General features: G+C 35.9%; 1 protein-coding gene across 1 annotated transcript in view; it reads right to left on the bottom strand.

Annotated features, from left to right (window-relative positions):
* Positions 1 to 25,797, bottom strand: part of LOC129790104 (uncharacterized) — a 182,026-nt gene that overhangs the window by 33,918 nt on the left and 122,311 nt on the right. The window contains exons 5-6 of the mRNA XM_055827340.1: positions 9,818 to 10,323; positions 8,178 to 9,198 (exon numbers count right to left, since the gene is read on the bottom strand). Of these exons, the coding sequence (XP_055683315.1) occupies positions 8,178 to 9,198; positions 9,818 to 10,255 (1,459 nt within the window). The 5' untranslated portion in view covers positions 10,256 to 10,323. The remainder of the gene's footprint in view (positions 1 to 8,177; positions 9,199 to 9,817; positions 10,324 to 25,797) is intronic.

Below are 25,797 nucleotides of genomic sequence, written 5' to 3'. Positions count from 1 at the left end.
TAACGGTCACTTCTTGCTCTATTAAACTCTCTCTCTCTCAACTTTGGGAACAGTTTTTGCTGGAGTTGCTTATGCACGGAGCACCCTCTATAGTTTGCAGGGTGGTTTTCCCCACAATTTGCACATTTAACTTGGTCATCCCTCAATTTCCGCGTGCAGTCCTTCGTCAAATGCCCCCCGTCGCATTTGACACATCTTGGTGGTCTGTGACAAAACCCCTTAGTGTGTCCAAAGCGCTGACAGTGCGTGCATTGTGGTATCTCACGCCTTGGCCGGGGAGGCTCAAAAACCACAACAGTGTGCATGAAGAGCTTTATGTTGTAAATCTCTCGATTGTTTGGACTCTGCTGCAGATCAACATAGAACATTGACATCGGAGCTTTGGTAACTCTATCCCTCGCATTGGAAATGTGCTTCACATTGTGTCCAAGAATACTCAATTCATTCTTTATCTCCTCCAGTTCTGTAGAGTGGTGAAGATTTCTCAGCACGACCCGGAAAGACCTATCATTCTTAAATTGGTATGAATGAAGCTCAGTTTTCCTGTCGGTGAGTTCTTTGAGAATAACTCTGTATTGTGTTGCATTGTTGACTTGGATTCTAACCTCACTTCCTCGGTTGCTTTTCAGGGTATAACCATTTGGGGCATGTTTGTCGAGCAACTCGCGTAGGGGCTTAATTTCCTCCGCTCCGTGAACATAAATCGGTGGTGGCTTTGGTTCATTTCGAGCCTTGTCCTTTGGCATCTCATCGGTGTTATCCTGGTCCATTGGATCAGGTATAACCTCCTTGTCATTTTCGTCATTGGCAACATTGGCAAGTACTTCATATCGGTTACTGGTGTCCACAGGATTGGCTTTCCTTAGCCAATTACTCATAATTGTTGTCTGTTTTGACCTAGGCTCTGGTCCTGGGCTACTCCTTGTCCTTTTACTATTACTGGCCACTGAGTTGCGGCCTGTTAATTCTTTCACCGACGTCATCTTGTTTTTCCCAGTGAGCTCGGAAGCAGTTGGAATTTTCAAGTCAAAAAATCGGCAGGAAAAGCCACGGATAATTTTCGCCCTACAACAGTAGTTGTCTCCGTGACCCCCCTCTGCCTGAAAATGATTGCCTTTTCCGGCTCAAAACCAAATTTTGGTAAGAAAAAAGCCTTATTTTGGGAGCGCAGTGGCTTTTGAATTTTGTACTTGCCTGTCATATCCTGACTAAATAATAACAAATGAGTTATGCTGCCAAATAAATCTGTGATTTATGTTTTCAAAATAAAATTTAGATTTTATATCAGAATAATTTATCAGAAAGATTGATTTAAATATTTTTCTTCTACAATTTTATTGCATTGAAAACTTAAAAATTTGTAAAAGTTCATAAGAATTATATTATACAAAAAAGCACAAAAATAATAAGGGCATTCACATGGAATATTAAGACTACACTTACTCTGAATTTTAAAGAAAATTCAATTGTTCACAATTATTTTTCTTAATCCGTAAGTTTCTCTTCTAAATTATTTTGTGAATTCTACATTAGAAAAATTTAAGTCTTACGCTTACTCAAACCTTTTACTTACGTATTCCCGTTATGACAGGTGAAATTAGCGTAATTGAAATTTACGCGGAAATGCTTTGGTGATGCTGTGCTATAATCTGGGATTGGATTTACTATTATTGTCGCTACTGTATACCAAATTCGCATTACATTGCGGACAGTGGCGGGGGTCATGGGAGTGAGGTATAATATGATCCTGAGTTGCTATGTTGGATTTGTGTGCATCCATCGAAAGTGAAAGATTTACGATTGTTTGTTTCAAATACAAAATCCCGCAACGACATCACGCGAACTGAATGCGAAATTAAATTCCAATCCATCGATTAAATCGAAATAAATTGAATAAAAGGCAGAAGAAGAAGCGACAGAGGGAATATCCATGGGTCGAGGAGAACGAGTTGTGATTGCCAGGGTAAATACCACATGAGAGTTCATGATATAAAACTCGCCCTAGTCGTTCATGATCGATCTGTCTTCACTCGGACCAAGGATACTGATGGATGGATGGTGAAGAGTTTTACTTGACTCTCTCTCTCTCTGTTACCCTATATGTATGTACGTTACGTACACCATCCTAATACCCCATCAGGTCCCACGGACCCTTTCCTTTGTAACATCTCGGTACTTGTTTCTTTTTTTGAGAAGAAAAAAAAAAGACAACTGTCCAAGATAAAAGTGACTTCAATTGCAGGCGATTTTTCTTACTAATTAGTCTCAGGGATTTTTTTTTCCATCCTCCTCCTCTGTTGTTGTGGACTTGGCATTTTGGGGAAGTTTCAGAAATATTATTGGAATATTCATTAACGAGGCATGAGGTTTTCGCAATATCGATTTAATGTGTACCAGAATATTGTGCGATGTGTACTTCGGCATCATCTCCATCCCACCAGAGCGAACCCCGCGCAATGGAGGAGAGTTGAGGAGCAAAAGAAGGCAATTTTATCGCAAAGTGGATCACCACATGCACTAAATATCGCTTGAGAATGTTTTAAACTCTCTTCTATATTTTATACGTATAAAGCTGTGTATGAAATATAAAAACAGGCAGATGATATCGCGGAATGATTGAAGCTGAATTTTTACCTTTTTCTTAACCATAATATATGTTCTTGCAGGCATCTTTCCCTTTTATATATTTCTTTCATTATACACCCAACTCCTCTCTTTGCACAGTGCTTTAGATATGAAAACACATTCACCTCGGATGGAGTTTGAGAAAAAGGATTAAAAACCGACTGTCGCGGTGAAATGAAGGCAAAAAAGACGCAACAATCCATACTTTTGTCATTCACCTACAGTTCCATAGAAGAAAATGTTGCGCAAAAATTGAATGGAGAAAATAGACTTAGAAAATAGGTTTAGAATCAGATTCTTACTGTTTTTGCTTCATTATCTAAAAATGGTTTAATATTACGATCAACAAGTGATAGAAATAGAGGTTAAATGTTTAATGAATAATCCAAAAGTTCATGTAATTTTAAGTTTTCTTTTAAAAAGCAAAAAAAATTAAAACAAAATTTTTGAACGTTACAAATCATTATTTTGAACCTATTGAACGTAAAACGTTTGAAAATGAAGGAACGTTAAGTCACAAAAACGGATCGATTAACGTTAGAAAATAACCTGAGTTGCGAAACTATAATCGACACAATACTGTAGTTTATATACCTATATATATATAGTGGTTTAAACATCCTTTCCCGGAGAATGACGATTTTATTTGTGAAACATGATTGAAAATTTTCTATGAGACATCCCATCAAGTAAATCGAGCTTCTGACAAATTCTCCCACTATGTGCGATGGCGCAGAAGACAAGGGATTTTTGTCATGTTACCACTAATTGCAAACGAGCAAAAAAGGTGTAATCTCTTAATGATGGCTGGCAATAGAAGACACCACGTGAGAAATGTTTCAATGTCTCATAAATAAACTCATCTCGGGGAAGACACAACAATTGTGCAGACATGGAATTGGAAAAAAAGGAGGAAAATATTGATGCTATTTGTAGTGTTTGGAATCACGAAGGAGGTGGGGTGGGGAAGAAAAAGGGACATGGGAAATGGAGGGATATTTGTATGGGCAATAAATATCAATTGTATTGGAAATTGAAAGCAAATAAATACATCGAGGAGATTACCACTGAAAATCCATTAAAGTTGAACTCTGTGAGGAACATACAATTGTGCGCTAGGAAATGTCTGTAGTTATTAAAATAATTGGATTTTTCTATATCCCACCTACCGCCCTCAAGTCTCTTTTTATTTCCTATTTTTTTTCTTCAACTTCTTTTATAAGATATTATGCTCCATTGAAGTACGGGAAAATAGAGCTCAAGTTCTGTGAAATGTTTAGCAATAAATTGGATTTGGTTTTTGCAGAAAGAATGAGAGAAATATGCTGGAATTTGAGTGATACGATAAAGTTTATGCACTTCGTTTTTTTTCTCTTAGTTCTGAACGAATAAATTAAATGAAGCTTAACACAAGAGTATAATACTAAAATATGGTAATTGATTTATTGAATATTCCTGAATTATTTTCTACACGTCTCTAACTTCTTTTGAAGTTTTCCATTTAGTAAATTTCATCAAGTTGTTCAGTATCAAAATGAATTTTTGAATGGGAATCATTTGTGTTTATTTGAAATTAATTAAATTCTTTTCTCTATTCAACGAAGTGAAAGGGCAAAGTTATCGAATATATTTTAAATTAGTTACCTACCACTATTTGTATTTCATACAAAGTCAAACTAATGAACTATTGAAGTTCGCAAGATATAAAAGGGTTTCCTTCATTCGACATACATATTTTTTATTATTTCAATTTACTAATTAATTAGCTCTTCAAACAATATTTCATTTTTCCCCAAAGTTAAAAGAGCAGAAATTTACTGCAAATATTAATTTTGTTGTTATGTTGGTATATATGGTTTGTTTTAATTAACTTTTCTATCATAATTTTCAACATATTTCAATCCTGAATTCCCATAATTCCCTTCATTAACACTGCAAATTAGATTTGCAAATTTAATTTTAAAATGTATGAGTTAAAAAAATCAATGCTTTATTTTTCAATATTATTGAAATGTAATTGAGCAGGAAAATAAGGTTTATTATTATTTAAAGGAAATTGTAACTTTAATCAGTTTCTGTATGATTTTAATCTAAATTCATTCTCATGCTAATCTCATAAGGCCTGAGTAAGAGCTTTTCAACAAAAGTTCTTGTTTCTCATTTCTCTTTTAGCAGTGAGAACGCGCTTAAAATTTATCACAATTCAAAGCAGTAGGGGAGAGCGGGGTTAAAAAAGTCACTAAAGGGTTTAGAAAAAGCTCAAAATATCATATTTCCCAAATAGATAAAACGAAATGTATAGCTCATTTCTTTAGGAAATTTACTGCCCTACAACTCTTTCTCAGATCATTTTGTTCTATCTAGCTAGGAAATATGATATTTTAGGCTTTTTCCAAACCCTTAAGTGACTTTATTAGCCCCGCTCTCCCCTATTACCTACCTATTTGAAGAAATATGAAATACATAGATACATACAATGTTGAAAACTATTCAATTAACAGGATGAGTAAATTCACATAATTATATAAATAATAATATGAAGGAAAATGCGCAGTGAGGTAAATATAAGGCATATAAGGGTGGATTCATTATTTCAACAAATAAAAACTTCCTTCCCCAGCATTGGCCCATCATCCGGCACAAGTGTTTTTCCTGAAATTTCCATACACACATTCTCGAGTTGAAGCACTGGAACTACTCATATGGGAAACACCATAGAGAGTGCTTACATATTTGATACGCTTGAGGACTTTCTGACACCCCACCGCATAAGGTCCCGGGCACATCCACTTGAATCCCACCACCCCACTCCACACACAGCCAATCCAATAAAACTGGCATACATATTAACAATTGGCAGTGCTATACATATTTTCCCACACCCACCCAGAGCCACTTCACCTCACATGGACCCAGAGATGGTGAAGAGCTCGAACGCATCTGGCGCTTATTCGGGGCTTCTGTTTTCCGTGTGGTTGCAAGAATATTATGTCTGGGTGAAGCTGCAAATATTTGCTCTTGCCATTTCTGACGAGTATACTACCGGAAGCTCATGTATAGTAAAATTTCATTTGTTGCTACCACACTAAGAGTGACACAACATCTCTGCATATGCGACCAAATGGTGATGCTCTTGCGTCTACATGGCTTTCGATCTTTGCAAATTCATTCCCTATTAAGCACAAGAAGAGACCTTGAAGCTTTTTCACAGGCAACGCAAAGTGTGAGAGAGAGAGAGAGCGAACTACCGGAGCTACCAGAAGAATTTTGTCAATATTTGATGAGTTAAAAGGTTGCAAATAAACTATTTCTACGCAGAGAGTAATTTTGTTTAAAAATTTGTTTAAAGGGGTATGGGGAGAACGATAAGAATCATTCAATTTCTTAAAGAAACTTTCTTCCAGCTGTTTAAATATTAGTATATTAACCCATTGTGTACTGTGTGATAGAGAGAATTTGTTGGTTTTAAAAAGGTGAGGGAACTGTTGTGATGATTGAGAAAGTTTTGCAAATTCAACAAACTTTCCACTCTTAAGATAATTTATTTTTCATAGAGAATTCCCTGAAATATTCTATTATATAAATTTTCAAAGATAATTCTAAGCCTTGGAGAGAATATTTCTGACAAAACTCTTTTGCATCTCGCGCTGAAATTCTATGGTGTTTTTCATCTCCCTTTCGAGAGATGCTTTGCAAGTTCCTAAACAAAGCTCCCTGTGTGTGAGATAATGTACCTTTTTTGCCCTACCACGAATACTCCACGGTATCTTCCTTTTTAATTTTATAAACTCGAAAATGCAGTTCTCGTGGCATTGCACGAAAGGTACATACATACCTATATACCAACATAAAGCTAATGCGGAGCAAAAAGATCCCGTGAATGCAGAAAAGCAAAAATGTTTAGTTAAGACTCGTTATCGTGTGTCGTTAAATTTACAGCGAAAAAGGCAAAAAGTTTTTTTTGAAACACAACATTAACTTTTACTCCTCATCTGTGTTTCATAGAGAAAAAGGAGAAGACTGAATTGAAGCAGTTGGTGGAAGTTCATTGGGGTACTTTCACCCTCTAGAAATGAGAAAGATTGCAACTGGGTGCTCCGTACTATATAGCAAAGCACATAGAAACTATACTTCAAGTGACCTGAGGGAGAAAGTCTGACAAATGACAAAGGAAAATGTTGGTTTATAACCCTCTTTTCTCCTTTACTAAAATTTAATCCCATCTGAATAACAATAGTTTCAATTTATATGTGATTTACGGCCGTACATAGTTGGATGCATTCACTCAGCAATATTGGGGGCTCATGATGTGCAACTTTCAAAGGCATTTTATCCCCCCATACCTACCCAAAGCTCTCTACCATTTTTCATTGCATCCCAACATCCCCCTTTGGGGGAAAGTAATTCGTTTGGAGTAAAAAGAGAGAAAATGATTCAAATTTTTGTAAACACAAAAGAAAGTCAAATTGAAAATTCTTCTCTTTATGAGATTTTTTCACCCTTCGGAGAATGTATTCAGCAGTTTGGGGCGGGACAGGATACTGCCATATCGCACAATAATACAACATACTAAGAGGGTGATGATAGAGAGTCTCTTGTATTGCTATTGTCAGCACTTCTTTTTTGCCACATTCGTCCTTCGTCTCCCACCCACTTTTATCCCCAAAAGAAAACACACACACACACACACACATACATACAACGATGGGGTAGAGCATCAAAGACAAAATTTACCACAGTCATCGTCAATCGATGAAGACCAAAGACCCCATTGAAATGCAACAAAAATGCTATACAGCATCATATGGTGAGGAGAAGCATTAAATTTGCATGCAATTCCGAACAAATGGGGGGCACTGTCTTGTAAATTTATGGCATAACAGGTCGCTTTATTATATATTTGTTTTGAATGTTTCTTTTTTGGTAATGTCTCGGAAAATAGAATAAATTGTCGTAAAATATTTTTCCAAGAGTTTAAGCGGTTTAAGTTTATGTGTTCATATGTACATAGGTACATATGTATGTATAATATTTTGATCGATCTCAGAGTTTTTACGACTTTTGCGAAGAAATTGAATTCGTATTGCTTTAATCAGATTGCCTAAATACAGAAAATCGGTCTTAAGAAGTTCTTAAATTATTCGTGAGCCTTTTTTAGTAAGACGTGCAACTTTTTCGAGCTTTTAAAAATTATTGGACAAAGGAATTTTAAATGACATAAAACCAGTTAAATGTAGGTAATTAAAAAGCCAAAATATAAGAAAGTTTCATCTCAGTCTCCCCTAAAAACGTTACTTTTTCTAACAAGTTTAAAAAATAGTAGGTATACTAAGAATAGTAAGAGAGGTAGGTAGGTATCCATTACCCTTTATTTTTGTGATCAGACTATGCATTTCATGATTAAAGAAAATCACAAGAAAATTAAGATCTACATATATAGTTATCAGTTGGTATATTGCATAATTAAAATTTCAGAGGAAGGGGAAGTTAGGTAGAATCATAGATCTACTACAGGTAACGTGATGAAGAGAAAAATTAGAAATTTAACTTACCATTTGTAGCACCAGCTTTATTGACACTAGTTGTACTGGAAAATCCTGGGAACTTTCGCCATCCTTTGCGACTCCAAAAACTCAGTTTGGTCGGTTTGGGTATCTCTGAACTATTACTAGTAGGCCCTGGATCCTCCGCTGGACGTTGATGCACCTTAGCGCTGCTGTAGGAGGAGCACGATCGTGTCGAGAAGGACGATATGCCGGGATCTTCGTGTGATCGCTGCGATGATCGACAGCTACCACCGTAGAGGGATCCTCCACCACCGGCACTGGGTGTCGATGATCGCGTGGGGAAGGTAGACATGGCTGAACAGGTTCTATGATATCTCAAACTCCCTACATAACTAGCACCACTACTGCTCCCGCTAAAGCCACTGTCGAGATCACCACCTCCACCGATCGCCTGGGAGCTCACTGGCGATAGAAGCTCATCCGTTGGTCCTACCGAATTAAGAAGCTCAGCCAGATTTTCAGGCTCTCGGTTGGGTTCCTCTTCCGTGGGACTATCCGTTGGTGAGGCTGATGGCATAATCATGGCCTCAACCGAGAGATTCAGTTCCCCTAACACGCGTCTATGGCGATTTTGCACCCTTCGCAATTCCTCCTCCACCATACTCTGATTTAAGCTGATCATTGACTGTCCCGACGATAGGATCCGTATTCTACCGTCACCTCCGATTTCTTCGTAGATATTCTCCTGGGTCCCATATCTCGTGGTGTATGTGTGTCGGTCTAGGGGTTTTGTGGAGTTTGTTGAATTGCGGCAGGATTTTGAAAGAAGTGCCCTCATTGAATTCGGAGGTGGAGGCCTCGACGGCCCGGCAGCTATCTGACTTGATGTTCCCGGTATACTGGGGACTGGCACATTTGAATGGCGCATTGCCGCACCTGGTTCATAGTACGCATACGAGTAGTCCTGATGGTACCCCGAAGAGTTGTGCATTGATAAACCGTAAGAACTAGTCGATGGTTCGTATCGTTCCATCGTGGCTGCTATATTATTCCTAGACCATTTTATCTATAAATTAAAAAAATAAATTCAATTTAAATCTTAGGGAAATGTACTTAATCCTAAACTAATTCCGTCTTAAATCTATTAAGTTTTTTTGGGTAAATAAATCGAAAAATATTTTATATTTCAAAAATTTCCATGCTCATTTTGTATGGAAGTAATCAGTATTGATATATTGTGGCAAAGGTACCTTCATTTGCATTCAAATGTAATGCTGAACTGACTAATTGGAAGAGTATGGAATGTGGTATATCATGACCAGAATCCCGCCCGCCAATAATATTATTTTTCAATTATATGTAATTGCTCTAGTTAATTAATTGTCATGGTCAGTGCAGCATACAAAACCTCGTAAAATGGTCCATTAAAATGATGCAGAAAACATGTAATACATAATATACATAATGATAGATTTATAGACTTTTTTTTCTTAATATTAGCTGAATGGGACGGAATTTAGTCAGTCAAGAAGCTCTTTATCATTCATTCTTAAAATTTTTCTATCATTTAATAGAATTATAAATCCGTTAACTTGCTGCAAAAGTAGGTAACTAGGTAACCAATTGCTTGGGACGATAACTATGTGTCGATTAGGATATATTGGGGAACATAACAAATAACCAACCTGTGGCTCATTGGCGTTGATGCTGGCACTCGAGCTTCCTGCGATGCCATTAATCGTGGCGCTTTTGTAGTTCTTCGTGGACCCGGGTTCTGGTTCTAGGCACAATTCTATGCTATCCGGGTCGTCGGGGTAGCAGTGGACCTTTCGTGAAGTTGGTGTTGTGCCGCAGGATGCGGAAGCGGGGCCACCATTTGTATGGGGTGGCGGTGGGCAGTCAGGGGGTGGTGGGAAGAGCGGAAAGGGCGGGTGGGTGGGTGAACAATGGTTCGAGTACCTGCCTCCGGGGTATTTGATGGCAATGTCGTCTTTGGGGTAGCGATGGTGCTGCTTCTGATGGTGGTGCTCGTGATGGTGCAGCGTCGTAGGCACCTGATGCACCTGCGGATGCTGGAACTTTCCCCGACGCCCACCACCCACTGTTGTCGTGTTTGACTCCATCGCGCATTCTGTGCCAACACGAGGAATAGCCAATATGTCGATGCGAGTGACTGAACTCTGTCGCCACTCTGCCAGCGAAGAAGGAGAGCATGGAAGAGAAAAACGGATATTATTGCACTGTTTTCCGCCGATACGGGACGCCCTTCCGGGCCGTGAGAAAATTGATGGGGGTATTTGAGTAAAAAGTGATTTTGCTATATAAAAAGGGATGATTGGACAGGATATGAGTTGGGTGAAGTAGCTTATGAGAAAAGTGCCACAGGGTTGCAATGTGTACAAGATTCAATCGAAATATTGTCCTTCCTATGCTGGAATTGACTTTCCTATGCAGACGCTTCGATTATATGAGATGCACCATCAAACATAAGTCGTCGCATTTTCCCAATATGTTATCTCCCGGATGTTTTCTTCGCTCATCGTCCTTGCAGCGGTATCGTACACAATCAATTTGGTGATTGATAAAAATATCCTCAAAAGCATAGACAGAAATTTTAAATGGAATGTCTATCAAATATAAACTGGAGAACTATTTTTACTAAAATATTGAATAGAAAAATCATATTCTGTGGCTTTTAAATAAGTCAAAATGAATAATTCAGAGGCACGATGAATTTTTTCTTTAAATAATACAATATTTCTGCTTTCAACCCAAGTTTATTAGTAAAATTTTCACAAAACTTTTATAACATTTCTGTGAAACTTTATGAATATTTGCGATTAGTTATGGGTGGTCTTTTGTATCATTTTTAATAGTAGCTATTTAGCATTTGAATATAGAAACTCATCACCTACGCGAATACAGAAAAAAATTTCTCCCAAAAATGCGTTGACATTTAATCACACCGTGGAATTTTCTGTGAGGGGAGAAATCCGAAAGTAGATCTCCGAGAAAGTGACTCAATATCTCATTAATTCAATAATCACGCATCCAAAGGAATAATGTCAAGACTCTAATCTTGTGAGAGCTCAATTGATTAAACATTCAGTCCATTCGTTATCTCTGGTGCGACGATGTGCTAAGGAAATGCTCAGCTATAATTACACATGTGCACTATTAGAAGTGACAAATAGATTGACCAAAGCAAGCAATCTTGTGACTTGCCTTTGGGTTATTCTCGAGGAAAATCAGTGATACCGGATGCCAAGCAATCTCTAATTTCTTCTTCTACACGGCATTTCCCCTGTTCAATTACGTCCCTTACACACACACTTCATCTATTTGAGAAAATCCACCTTCAGATTTCAAAATGAACATGTAATTGTTCATTCATTCCACTAGAGAGAAGCAGGTCATGTTTTCCTGAGAGAATCCCAAGGAGATTCCTCTGTGGGAGTTTCTTACAAGAGAAAAGAGCACCCATCAAATCAATGTTCACTACCAAAATCAAATTATTAATTTTCTCCTCCCCATGCGAAGATTGCTACATATTTTTACACCTAGTAATTCCGAGGGATATCACGTGGAAGAGAAGAACGATTTATCACAATTTAATATGTAATTGACAGCCTCATGCAGAAAAAAAGACCAGTCAGACTCGATTTTCACTTAACAGACTGACTTGAGCATTTAAGAAAAATATATGAATGAATTATTAATGCTTCGAGATGCTTAGTCTCATAATAACCACAAAATGTTGATAAACACAAATATTTTTAGCTCTTTTTTCGAGTGAAGAGAGAGACAGACACAGAAGTGATATTCATTAAAAATAACATTCTGGCGTTCTTTTATGATGAGGAGACTTTGCCAAAAGCTTGCACGACGTACGTCCTCTTCTATATATAACGAAATATTATGTACAAACATAAATTGATTAATTTACTTTTAAATGGTAATTTAATTTGTCTAATTAGCAAGAATTAGTGTAAAATTTTCTTGAATAATTAAAATTTTTATTTTTACTGATGGTAAGTTGGAATCCTGCCATAAAGTTAAGTTTCCGATCTACGAAAACTATATTTTCTGTATACATAAGACCTTCATAGTAACAATACACAAAATATATAATTATGAATTTTATTTATTAACCTTTTAAACCTTTTAAACAAATCTTTTTCTTCGGTGAAATGCCAAAGTATTGCGCAAGTCACCTAAATGTGTTATAAATCACCCTCAAGATTAATTTAAAATTGACGCGAAGGCTTGATTAAAGTTTTTAATGTGTATATAAGTAGCAAAAAGAAGTCTTTAAACTCCCGCATTATTGTTTCTTCAATATATATAGGCGATAGGAATCTTTCGATTACATAATCTCCACCTCAATGGAGCTGAGAGCGAGATTGGGCAATATTAAACATTAATGTGTTCACAAGTACCAAATGATATGTCACTGGAGATTGCTAATATCTTCTCTTTCCACGTTCCTTTTGCCTCATAAATTAACACACTCTGCAGTGTATTTCGCAAGATTTGAAATCATAAATAACATTTTAATCATCCATGAAATGCATTAAATGTTGCTGTACAGAAGAATCGCCCGAGCTTAAACTCAGGGAGAGTGTCAGAATGGACGTTTTATTAAAAATTAATTGCATCACAATTATCTCGAAAGGTTGAAAGAACCCTGAAGTTGAAAAAAAAAGTCCCCAATGTCTCCGTGTCAGAGACGTAAAAAAAAGAAGAATTTGAAGAAGTTTCTTAGAGTGAGAAAAAAAACCTTTTCTTGGGCGTCAATATAAAAAGAAATAATTTTTCGTGGTTTCAAATCGGATTTAAATTATCATAAAATGTTTGTGGTGTAGTGAAGTCGAGACTTTTAGAGTATTTAAGTGATAAACGATTAGCATTCTCAATTTATGAATCTTGTTTGACTGCCTTTTGGTGGGGAAATAAAGGAAGAATGCGAACGAAAAGCACTTCTTTTCTTTTCTCCATCTTCTTCGTCTCTAATCTCCCTGCGGTGGTTCTTGTGTTGAGACTTTTGCCATTCATAAGTAAATGATTTCAAATAATACCCTACAATGGACTTACTGTCGCTCTTTCGGTCTTGAAAAAAGTTTTTCTTTTTCTTTTTTTTTCAAAAAATAGAATCTTTTTGTGTGCGTGATAAATATCCCAAATGGAGGAGAATTTCTTCATCCCATTCTTCATCAACAAGTGACTCTCACGGAGGAAACTCTAAACCTTGAGATTATTGGATGAGTATAGGTGAAGAAAAAGAAAAAAAAAGAAAAGCTTAAATCTGTCGACATGGGTATATTTTTGCACGTCGTCGCCATCTCAAAAAACCATCACGCAGTGGTACGCCAAAATCACATTTCTGACTATCAAATTTCATTAACCGGCACGAAGTGCTCCATGGTGGTTTCTGCAATCCTCATATGGTGGATTTCATGTGTTATAAAATATCTCAAATTTATGCATTTTGTCCGTCGTTAGTTGAATATTTCGATGGGGAAGTCTTGAATTTATTGCACACGAATAAACATGTCGCTTTTTATCCCTTGCTCATGTGAAAATTTTCCCTCAATGAAGTCGTGCACATGAGATGGGGATTAAAATAGAATTGTATTTTTGGCTTTAACTCTTTGCAAACCAACATGACTCTATTTTTTCCCTACTCAGTAGGGATACGCCTGTCAGTGGAGCAAGTGAACAAGATTGTGAAATGCAGGCATAACATCCCTCGAGATCGATTGGAATTCCGTTGGAAAATTCTCCGTAGATTCAAAAAGGCAAACAACAAGAAAGAATGAACTTTGATACACTTTGCCCATTGAGGGGATTCCTCATGAGACAATCATTCATCAATTTGATGCTCGAGAGAGGAATTCCACAAATATTTTCCGTATACAAATTTATAATGCACACACACTTTTTGTGTTTATTTCTAGCAACTCGCATTGAGTGGGCTTTCTTTGATGAAGAAGCTTTTGATGGGTAATGCTTGTTTGCTGACAATACTTAAGATTTTAGATTTATTTTATTGAGCATTAAAACGATTTGAAGGTTTGACAAAGAGTTTTGAGTTTATGCTCTTTTGTTGCTTAAGGCTTTACCAAAATCAATTTTCTTTAACTGCATGATCTTCAATAATTTCATTTGATCTTACAAATTTTATAAAAAAAAATTATTTTAAATTTTTTGAAGTTGTTCTAAATGTTATAGAAATGTAAATTCATAATTAATATTCTTGAAAGTTCTAAAACTCTTCCTTTGACCGAATCTGTTATTTTTATGATTTTTTAAATTAGACATTTTTATGCCTTAAAAGCTCTTAAAGTCAACAAATAAAATTTTCCAAGCATAAGTGAAAAGGACAAACTTGGATTAAGTTTATCCTAAAATCTTTAGTAAAGATTTTTGAAGAAATTCAATTTTAAAATTCTTTAAAATGATAAAACTTAAAGGTCCATAGAAAAGATTTCAGTAATATGCACCTTGGGTCCTCAATCTCAGCGTTGTTCTCAATATCTGTGATTTCTTAACCCACTCTTCTCGTATAGCCGAGAACAGGCAATAGGATAGAAATAGAAGAATGATGGACTCTTATGTATAATATTTCATGCAATTTCATATCTCTCCAGCCTGTTTTTTTGGAGGCAATAAAACGTCGTAAGAAATTCTCTAATATTAATTTCCAGTAAAATATTTTATTCCATTTTATGGATTTCGTGTATCCCATACAAATGGCATTTTGGGAAAGAGAAAATAATACAAGCTTGGAGGGTTTCGACGACAGTATATATATAATATGATGGTCATAGTAGGAAATTTATTTTCCAAAACTACTTGTATGTGTGCGCTGTGGTGGGGAGTGCGGAAAAAAATTGTCTCTCATTAATGGCATGTAAACACGTAAAATGACATACAATAATCACACACAAAAAAATTCCACAGCATATTTCCTTTTGCTATAAAATCTATTATTAGGCCAAATTGTATGTTCAATGTTCTGCACTAAATATATAGGTACATACATATACAATATATGTATATTTATTGAGGCAATACGACTTAAACCTCCGTGAAAACGATGAGACACACCATCAGTGTCTGGAGAATGTCTCTTCGCGTCGGAATAAAGTGCCCAAGATTACAAGAAGCGGAAACTTATGCGATGATCTTACAATCTCCGTCATCCGCAAAGCCACAAGAGGAAACCCAAACTAAATTCCCTTGAGAGAGCACATGAGAATGTATTAATGAACACCATAATAATTCTGCATTATGCACGATATCTCCATCTGAATAATTTAATTACTGTGACTAGAAAATATGGGCAGTGATTTTAATTTTAGCGTGATGATTGATTTACAATGTGGAGCCCTTTCACTGCTCTCGTTGCACTTACACCCATTATATTTTTCCCAATCATTCAAGAGATCAGCGCATGTGGGAGTCAGAGTGAGTTAACATGTGAGAACCAGAAGGCAAAATCCATTCAATTTCAATTAACACTTGAATTTATTCCTCAGAATTTCATCTGAAAAGTGCAAATTAAATTACATTCAACATGCTACTCCCCTCTTTGCGAGTTATTTAAACCATATTCTGTAAAGTATTTTGTCAAAAATAAAATGATTCCATTGAAAATTATACCCGCATGGGGAATTTTTTTTTGGTAAGTCAGATGGCTAATTCTCAGAGCATTCACATTCATCCCGCATTTTTAAAAGAAAAAATTGAAATTCTTAGCTTTAAGATGCAATTAAATTTAATAGCTGAATTGGTCTCTTAAAAAGAAAAATGATTTTCCTTTTTTTTCTAGATTATCTCAATGAGATTAAAATGATTAAATCTCATATTTAATCAATGGATTTTTTGTTGAGATAATTTGGAATGAAAATTCTTCTTAAATGTGTTGGGAAAAATATAAAAATAATTGGTATTCCAAATATATTGACATGTAGAACATTTTATTTTCCTGTAAATTAAAAAAAAAAACATAAAACTTGTTTGATTAAAATATAGCTCAACCATTCAACAATTTTCTTCATAATTTACAACAATTTCTTCCATGAAGGGATTTTAAATTTTAATTTATCTCCAATATTTAAAATCAAATAACCATGAGAGCCCACCGTAAATCAGTCATTAAACTTTATTAAATTTATAGCCGTTTCTCTTCAATCATGTCTTTTAAAGACATATCAAATAACAACATGGGATGACCAGACCTTGACTCGAGCCTCAATGAAATTGATATAATTCCATAGAATTTTATTATGCAAATAAATTAGAAAATCTCTGTTCACGTCTTGGTAATATCACAAGAGAGCAAATCACCATTAGCAATTATATCTAATTGATTCATTTTGTTTTATTGAAATTACTAATTCACACATTGGAGCTGATAATTACATATAGTGAGACTTGAACTATTGATTAAGGCCGTAATCATTAGCATAAACATAAAGTGTGACTGCTTATTAGGACTATTGCCGACTATTAGTCTTCACGAGCATGAAGTTCCAATTTTTTTTCTGCGACAAACCTGCTTTGGCACAATTGAGGGGTTTGTGGGGCCCTTTTACTATTTATTTATTTTTCTCTAAACTGAATTAAAAGCCATAAACAGTGGGATAAAAGAGGAAAGAGGTGAGAAATTAAATGTAATTTATGTTGCGTTTATTGCACTTTCCGCACGATAAGTCTACTCTACAACAGCATATACATTTTGTGGGTGAGATGGGGAGTTTTTCGAGTTTAAATTGAATACATATTGAATAGCGACGGAACATCCACTTCCTGACATAATACAGGCACTCGATGCCACTATAAAATCACTGGAGAGTCCATTAAAATATTTCAATTGCGTGTGTCATTTTGCCAAGCACCCATATAGAGCAATTAGATGCAAAATTCAATGTGTTATGTATGTATATATTCATTTGGATATATGGTACTTAATGGTATTTTACGGGGTTTGCTGTATGTTAACGTACCTACATATTGTATGTATATTATTTCGGAGAATGTCCCCAAACTCAATTCCAAAACCCACGAACGTTTCTCCTCTTCTCCTTTTTATCCTGGGCGCCATTTTCATTGAAATTTTCATACACAGTCTGTTGTGCCAGACTGTGTAAATTATCACGAAAAAGGGGCGCATTTGAAATATCGCACAATATTCTCCATGCAACACCACAGAAGGGGTTAATAAAAGAGTCTTTAAACTGTTTTTCTGCTCCATGGGTACACAGAAAAAATTGGTGAGAGAATTACAAATGAAATTGCTTTTCAGAGGAGAAAAAAAGTTGTGAAGCGAAATGTTTGTTTGGAGATTTTTCGTTGCTTAATTGAGATTGAAAGCTCTCGACCCATTTTTAGGTCTTCTTCAGGGGTCAATATTTATAATTTTTCAACATATTTGTTAAAATAAAATATCGTAAAATCACGAAGAATAAAAAAAAGATTCTCAATAATAAAAAGATTTTTTTAGACTTATGTTATAGAATAGTTATTAATGAGTACACGTTATGCTGTTATGTTGAACTTTCAAGAAAATCAACGCATGCATTTTTCACAGTGTAGTAAATTGATTTCGAATAAAACTGAAGTTTTATTGCATCCGTACAGTGTTTGGTGTATCTGTTGGTGGTCCTCGGGCTGTGATTGAATCAGTGACAGCAATTAAATTATATATTTAAAGGCAGTTGTGACGATTTGTGGCATTTTCTTCAATTTCACAATGTTCAACATAGTGGCAGAAGGAGGATTAATGTTAAACTGTCCGAAATTCCCTTCTCAGTATCATCGCAACTTGCTCATGAGCGAGTCTCGAGAAAAATGACACCAACTAATTGAAAATTATGCGGGCAATAAATTTCAAAAGACAGCATATATAGCTACTCGTAACACAAAATCACCCATAAAAATGTTTTGGGCGACGAGCAGTGGTAAGAAAAAAAACAATATAGTCTCATTCCCTAATTTAACATGACACTGTAGCACTAAGTAATTTTCCTAGTGTCGATGGAAAATTGTGCTGTAATTTATAGATCGTTACGTGGAATGGGGCTGAAATGATGATTTTTCAGGTGCAGTGTGGTTTTTTTTCCTGCGATGTTGTTTATGCTTATAGGTTTTAAATACTCTCATCTTTCTCCATTTTTTACGACGATCCAAACGGAAGATAAATGTCGAAGAAATACATGAGAAAATTTTCAATCGTCTCGGGGTTTTTGGTCATAATTTCTTGTCACACTGAGAGTTAGTTGCGGGATGGACTGGAGAAAAAGTTAAGCGAAAAGGGAATAAGGAAAATACCGCCCCCAAATGAAACTCAACTGTTTTCACTCATTTTTCTTCCAAATATCAACATGGGCTTTAAATAAATACGCTGGAGATAATTTACGAAAAATAAGATAAACAGATTTTTGTAGTAGAATATTTTCACTTGCCACAGTGAGCACGCAAAGACGCGACATACCATTTTCATCCAACATTCTTTGCTGCTTTAAGTATTCAAAACTTGTGAAAGATACACAAAAAAGCGAACCACAGAAAACACCAAACGGGTGTAGAGATTCGTGAGAATATTGGGAATTCAGCTGCGCGTTTGACATGAAAATAAACATTGGAAAAATTTGTTGATTGTAAATTGCTATGGAATACTTTTCTGGAAGAAACTAATTTTCAGCGACACTCCCCCAACCATGGCGTTTTTTTGGTGTGAAGCACTAAATGAAACAGATTCGTTTCAACTTCAAATTAACAAGTAATACATTGGATATATAGGCCCCTCTCTAGAGTGCATCAAATGGAGCACGTGGGGCAGCAGCAAAAAAAAACTCCTGTATTTGTTTGGTGTGATTCGGAGCGGAAAATTGCCAAATGTCACAGAGTTGAATATACCATAGGGACTCTATGGGCGACAATTCGCAATTGAATAAAATTCAACAAAAAAAAAGATTGATGATCTCCCAAAAATGCAACAACTCCTACAAAGTATTTTTTTGTAACTCATGGCATCGCATCGAAATTGTATCATAACGCTCGTGTTAAAATAGCTTTAGTGCGAGTGTCGTCAATGGCACACTACAAATAACCTCATGTAGATTCATTAACAGGGTTTTTCAAGAGGAAATGTTAATGGTCTTTTGGATTGACAATCATCTTTGCGACATTGCATTGCATTCACAGAAGCTTATCTCCTCAGAAAATAATTAAATTAAAGAGAAAATTAATTTTCCTATAAGAAGTTTTTTTGTCACATAAAATATTCCCTTTTCAGCAGCTTCTCATGAATAGGTATTTAGGTTGAAAGCTTGGAAAAGTTTTAACTATTTCTTAAAAAAAAGTGGCCTTAGAAAAATAAATTTTCTTCTAATTTAATAATGGAAAATTCCCAAAAATTAATTAACTTGCAATGAAGATAGTTATATGATCCCATTTAAAGTTCTTGCTTACAATTTAGAAATTATGTCTTCTATTTTAACATTTGTGGGGGAAATCTCATCTAATCTATATGCATTTTCCGTTTTGTCACATGTAATTAATAGGTAAGTTGTACTATTTTCGCAAAAGTTGAGAAATGTGGTGCTATGGAGTGAAGAGGAAACATTATGCGGGAAACTCGAAAAACGGATGTTTCACTCGTTTATGTGGATGTATGTATAAATTAAATCGTGAAAAGGTGTTGAATATCAAGTAGAAGAGAGGGTTGTGTACGCGGGTGGTTGGAAAACTTAACAAGACGCGCTTTGATTGAACGTAAAGCACTATACAGCAGTTGGGGGATGTCAGGACGATGAAAATGGTAAGCTGGGTGAGCTCTTTGTCAATTTAAATGCAAATTTCTGCATTAAATAAGAAGCTCGTTCGGGGTTTTTTTTTCCACTCACAACACCTACCGTCACACCCCCTTTGCCGGATGTCGTCTTCCTGCATTGCTCGATTGTATTTAACTTTATGGCAAAATACAGGGTGCAACTCTATACCCAAATGAAGCGTAAAGATCCGGAAGAATTTTAGAGATAAAAGATCTCACAAGTTTTTTCCTTCGGAAAGGATAGTGTTTTCCCCCCCAAAATCTTGCACTATATCTCCCTGCGCTCATTTCTTTGTGTACGCCCCAGTAAATTGAGGACAGTGGAAATCTGCTCGTAGTTGATAAACGCTATTTATTTTATAACTAACATCGAGTGGAGTAATACCAACAACTTAATCCCAGATAGTTAATACAAGTCTTTAGCTTTCGAGACAACTTCTCCTGGGGGTTATTGAGGGGGAAAAGATGCCAACAAGGCAACCCCATTGCCAAACGAAATACTTTGCCAGGGTTTGTGTACAAGGATTTTACGTAAATAATTGGTTCAATTAACGAGCAAACTATCCTTGGGATAATTTTTCTGATGCAATTTCAAGTTTACAGATAATATTATACAAGTAGTTGGCTTATTGTTTGATAAGAAGCATCCAGTGGAAAATTGTACTTTTTTTTAAAAAATTGTCTGTAAAATAAATGTTAAATGATCTAATAGTGAAATCTCATTATTTCTAGAGAAAAAGAATAAACTAAATTTAAAATTTTATACGATATCTTAATTCTTTTTCTCAAAATATTACAAGAAGGACTCAATAATCTTTAGCCAACACAATAATCCTTCTCTCCGCCTATATGTGTCTTGTATTTTTTAGCCATTAAAGCTTTGTTTCTTCATCACTTCTATACCGAAAAGCATTTTGAAACACTAAATTTTTCTTCCATCTCTTTATGATCACCATCATTTTGTCGGTTTTCATCTACTAGTACCAACTTATAGGGGAAAAACTTTACGATGTGTATATCGAAATGAGTCGCCATGGCCATAAATACATAAATATAAGTTTATTTTTTTGCATGCGAGCTGCGAGATTGTGTAGATCAGTGGCATTCGCATCCATAAATATTGCCTAATCCAGTTTTAATGCCGCGGAAGACGGAATTAATCCGCGATTTATAGCCACATATAGAAACACAGAGTCGCATCCGCCAAAGAGTGGTTTTACATCCAATAACTTTACCATGACATAACATTAGCTGTGGCTCAAAATGTGATACAATGGGTGAGAAAGGAGGCGTCATGGAATGCCTCTAAAATGTGGAAAGCGTGTGTTACCATATTTATATTTATGCACTTTAGAGAAAATGTATATGTACATACATATGTAATTTGTTTAGCAGTTTGGAGGTTGCTCTATATATCTCAAAGAATTCAGGGGCATTGACAATATGAATGGTTCGTGATACAAATTGTAGGATAAGAGCAGCAGTTGATAGAAAAAAAGATTTCTTCGATCATTTGATCTTGGTTTTACTTAAAGTAAAGTATCTTCCTATATGTATGTATGTATCATGGTAGATTGTATCGATAAGATACTCACTGAACATCTTCTACGTGTGAGGTGAATGTTGTATGATTTTCAATAAAATCAACAATAAAGTTAAAGCTAAAAATTACACGTTTTACCCCATCTCCTCCGCCTTTAAAGTCACAAAATAAATCCTTTTTTTGTTCCTGCTTTCTACACATAATCTATATATAAACATCCTCAACTCACGCATTAACTAACGATCCTAAAAGGACAAAAAAAATTCCATAGACTTTGGTGTGTTGTTTTAGAGGCTACAATTTAAAATTGCCATGTATCTGCAAATTGTAATTTGCAACGTTTGTCATCAGAAAAGGGATGTGCAGATTTTTCACTGAATAAATAAAAAGAAAAATTGCCCGTTGCACTGGTTGGTAAAAAAAAAGACGAATTACAAACCAAAATGCAAGCAGAAACCGTGTGGATGGACGAAAGCAAAAACGAAGCACCAGGGATGGAATTTAAAGACACACAGTCGACAATTTATCATTGTCACTAATTAGTGCCGTAGCTGTACCGATATAAACCTTCATGCCCGATGGAGAATGAAAATTTCCAGGAAACTTGTTAAAAACGCATCACTTGACTGGCAAATGGTGCGTCGGGGTACAATGGGATTTGGCAAAGAATGTGCTTCCCTTGCGTATCAAATAGGACAGACACATGAGGGCTATCATGTCAGCACGTGACACACATTTCCTCCTGATTTTTTTCTCTCTCTGTCTCCCCCACTCTTTCCCCTGTTTTCCAACCCGGTGAAACTGATGGTACAAATTGGTACAGAGTGTTTTTCCTCCTTCATTTTGTCACGATCCTCAAATGCGAACAATGTATGGTTTTGTTTTCTTTTCGACAAGAAATTCTCCGTGTGTCGGCGGAAAACAGATTTAACAGCATCACGGAGGAGACAGACCGAAATCAGTCTCATGTTCAAAAAGACACCGAATCGCTACCATGTAATATTTTCTCTTGATGAGCACCCTCAGCCATCCTCCCCCTTTCCCCCTAAAGCGTCATGCCCAATATCTAATTCGTCTTGAGGAAATGTATCATTGTTTTTCTTCCCCTCTCGAAGATGCCGCATTACGATACCGTATACCAGCCCCTTGAGATGAACACACCGAGGAAAATGTGCGTAAATAAAAAGGATCAAATAGTGATCTATTATAAGGAATTTGTGTTGCTTTCTGCATTCACTTGAGCTCAATGCTTCCATCTATCTGATAAGAGAAATCGCCTCCCCTGCAGAGAGGAGCAAAAAAATTTCTCCAAAGGCTTAAAGCATCCCCCATGTTGATGCTTTTCCTTATCGCATCATTATCAAGATAGGCATAAAGTTCTGTATGGAAATTTATACATACATAACATACATGCTCATTCAATCACATTTAAGCTTACAATCTGTCGCACTAAAATGCACTGAATAACATCTCGGAAATTTGTGTGTAGAGTTAATCAACAAATAAATTGGAAATCCAGAACAATAAGTATCTACTAGAGCAGAAGGCAGTGTGGCTTAAAATAGATATAGGGTAAAGTCGCTTAATATGGGGTAGTACAAAGTTAAACAGAAATTTTCCTCTTAACTAGAATTGATTCAAAATCTGTAAATGAGTTAGCAGAAAGAGTTAACTATATACTTTCTCATTTTTGTCTTTAATTTTTCATAAAGATATTTATTCTATTGGATGCTCTCAAAGAACATTTCATTTCATTTTAAATTTATTCATCTCAATTACATTCGTCCTATCTTCATGCGCCCTTGGGCGTCTTAGTGTTGTCAACCAACCTCCAGAGCAAAACCAAGGAAAAGCTCCTTCTCAGGTTGTATAAGCCAGGGTAACAAATTTGGGGTTGAATATTTGGTTATAAGATAAGACTACATAATTGAGAGACGCAGCCCAGCATAATTGCTGTAGGGCATTGTAAAAAAAAAGGAAAACTAACGCTTAATCACTTCTCAGCCAAAACGTTTTTTTGGCTCCTTTGGCTCATTTCTAACTAATTCGGGAAAATATAATGTTTCACATTTTAGGGAAAAAAAGGATAAAATAAAAGAATTCTTTAATGAAATAATCTTCTCAAATTTTGAACGAAAAGGAAAAGATTTGATTCGCCTAATATGAAAAATCTTTGGTCTAATTTCTTCGTATCGTTCGTATTAAATCAACAAAATATAGTTTGTGTCTCGTGTGTTTATTGTGCAACCTACTGTCCATACAAGGAATTTGCATTTGCCACCAATCATCTACCCCCCGGGTTTGTTATCCCCAAGAAATGCTAAACACTGGTGTCGTCTGCTATGAATAGTTTGCAGAAATGTCTAACGTGTTGGGGAAAATGGGGAGAAAATTTATCATATCTGTCGAGTGACAGAAAAATGAATTGGGATACATTTTGACATTGGCACGAAGTCATCCAGAAGAAATGGAAATTTGTCTTTATTTGATAGTTGCTATATATACCTATGTATGTTATGTAAAATACATTGGAATACACCAAAACTTGAAGACTTGTGTCGTTTTAGTAAGATGAAAAATTTACTCCAATTCACATGCAACGGATAAGGAAAGTGAGTTGTAAAAGTGCTACGTATCGTGGAAAAGCTCTTGCATGCAGAATGGTGGTAGGAAAAGTTGATCTTCACCCAGTGGCGGGGCATGGTTAGAGCGTTTTATGTATTTTGTGATTCGGTGAACGGGAAATGATGCGATAGAATTGCAAATATTCCAAACGCCGCTCACATAATTTTATTGAATTTTTCCTCCTGCCAAGGAGAATTTTACAATCTCTGTGAAATGGTAACTTCAACTTTTTTTTCTCTCTCTCTCAAAAATATATCTCATATACATCACTCTGCGGAAAAGAGGAAACTTTCCTTCTCTCAGTGTAATACAATCGTGCGACGACTCAATGTCAGACACATTGGAATCAATCTGGCGGGGGTGGGTGAGGCAAGTCATTCCACACTCTTTTTTTTTCGCATAATATGTAACGCAAAGGGGATTCTCCGTTTTTTATGTGCAAGGAAGAAGAAGGAAATGAGTCACATCAGACGGGGCATTCCGATATCTCCTCATCACGCAAACGGACGACGGCAAAGTTAAAGAAATCCGGCTCAATTTATCATTGCCACACGTTATTGTGACACTTTTCCGATTATTTGTGCGTCCACTCGCACTCCGAAAGCACCAGGAGGTGGTGATGAACCCCCACGAGGGGCATTATTCCACTCGTTAGAATAAATTTTCTGTCTCCTCCACAATATACCATACACTTTTTGCTCCCCATTCTCAATACACTCCTCCATTGCCTTTCTTCTCTGTGCCACAATTTCTCTTCATCATGTATTCCGTGTTTTCTCTTGTATAACTGTGAGATTGATATCATCGTCAATTATTCACACTTTTCCCTTTACAAATGGAAATTTCACAACGAAACATCCTTTCATAATTATTGTATACACACCATGGCCATGGGTATGGAAGGTGGCTCTTTCCCGAAGAGTGGTGACCACTGTTGTTTGTGCAATTACACCCACTCTGGAAATATGCTTTCATTTGTTTAAAGTGTCCACCATGACAAGTTTTGCAGCAAAATGTGGTCAGTGGTCACGGAGATCATTCACCTTAGACCTCTCATATACATATATGTACTGTACATATGTGTGCTGTGTATTTTCGTAGTTAGTTCACTATTTTTAATGACATACCATTTGAAGTTGCATGATGTACATAGTATTGTACATATTTAAGGACATGCTTTGCATTCTTGACTTTGAAAGACATAACACGAAAGAACTTTTCATTATAAAATAAAAAGAAATTATTAATGGTGCTATGCAGCAAAAAAATGTCAAGTAAAAATGATCATGACATTTTTTTCTGACATTTTTTTTCATTCCCTCTCACTCCCACTAATGTATTTTCCTATCTTTCGTCTTTCTCCCACGCATGGTGACGACATTTTTTTTTCATGGCATGCTTTTTTTCTTGCGCACAACATATTTTTATTTCCTTGAATTTTCTCAACATTTGGGGATATTTTCCTCAAAGAAAAGTGGAAAATGCTTAGCTAAAGAGCCCACAGTGCCAGGAAAACAGTGAAAAATGAAAATTTACGGTCATTTATGGGCCAAATATGTGAAAATGTGCGAAGTGAAAAATCAAAACATTCTTTCCCTGACCAATTTTTACGGGATTCATTTTCGGATTTTCACCACACAAATCACTTCTTGCGGGCT

The sequence above is a fragment of the Lutzomyia longipalpis genome, chromosome 2 (genome assembly GCF_024334085.1).
Source record: "Lutzomyia longipalpis isolate SR_M1_2022 chromosome 2, ASM2433408v1".
NCBI lineage: Eukaryota > Metazoa > Arthropoda > Insecta > Diptera > Psychodidae > Lutzomyia > Lutzomyia longipalpis.
Note: the sequence above shows the minus strand (reverse complement) of the source record. Positions and strands in the feature narration are given on the sequence as shown.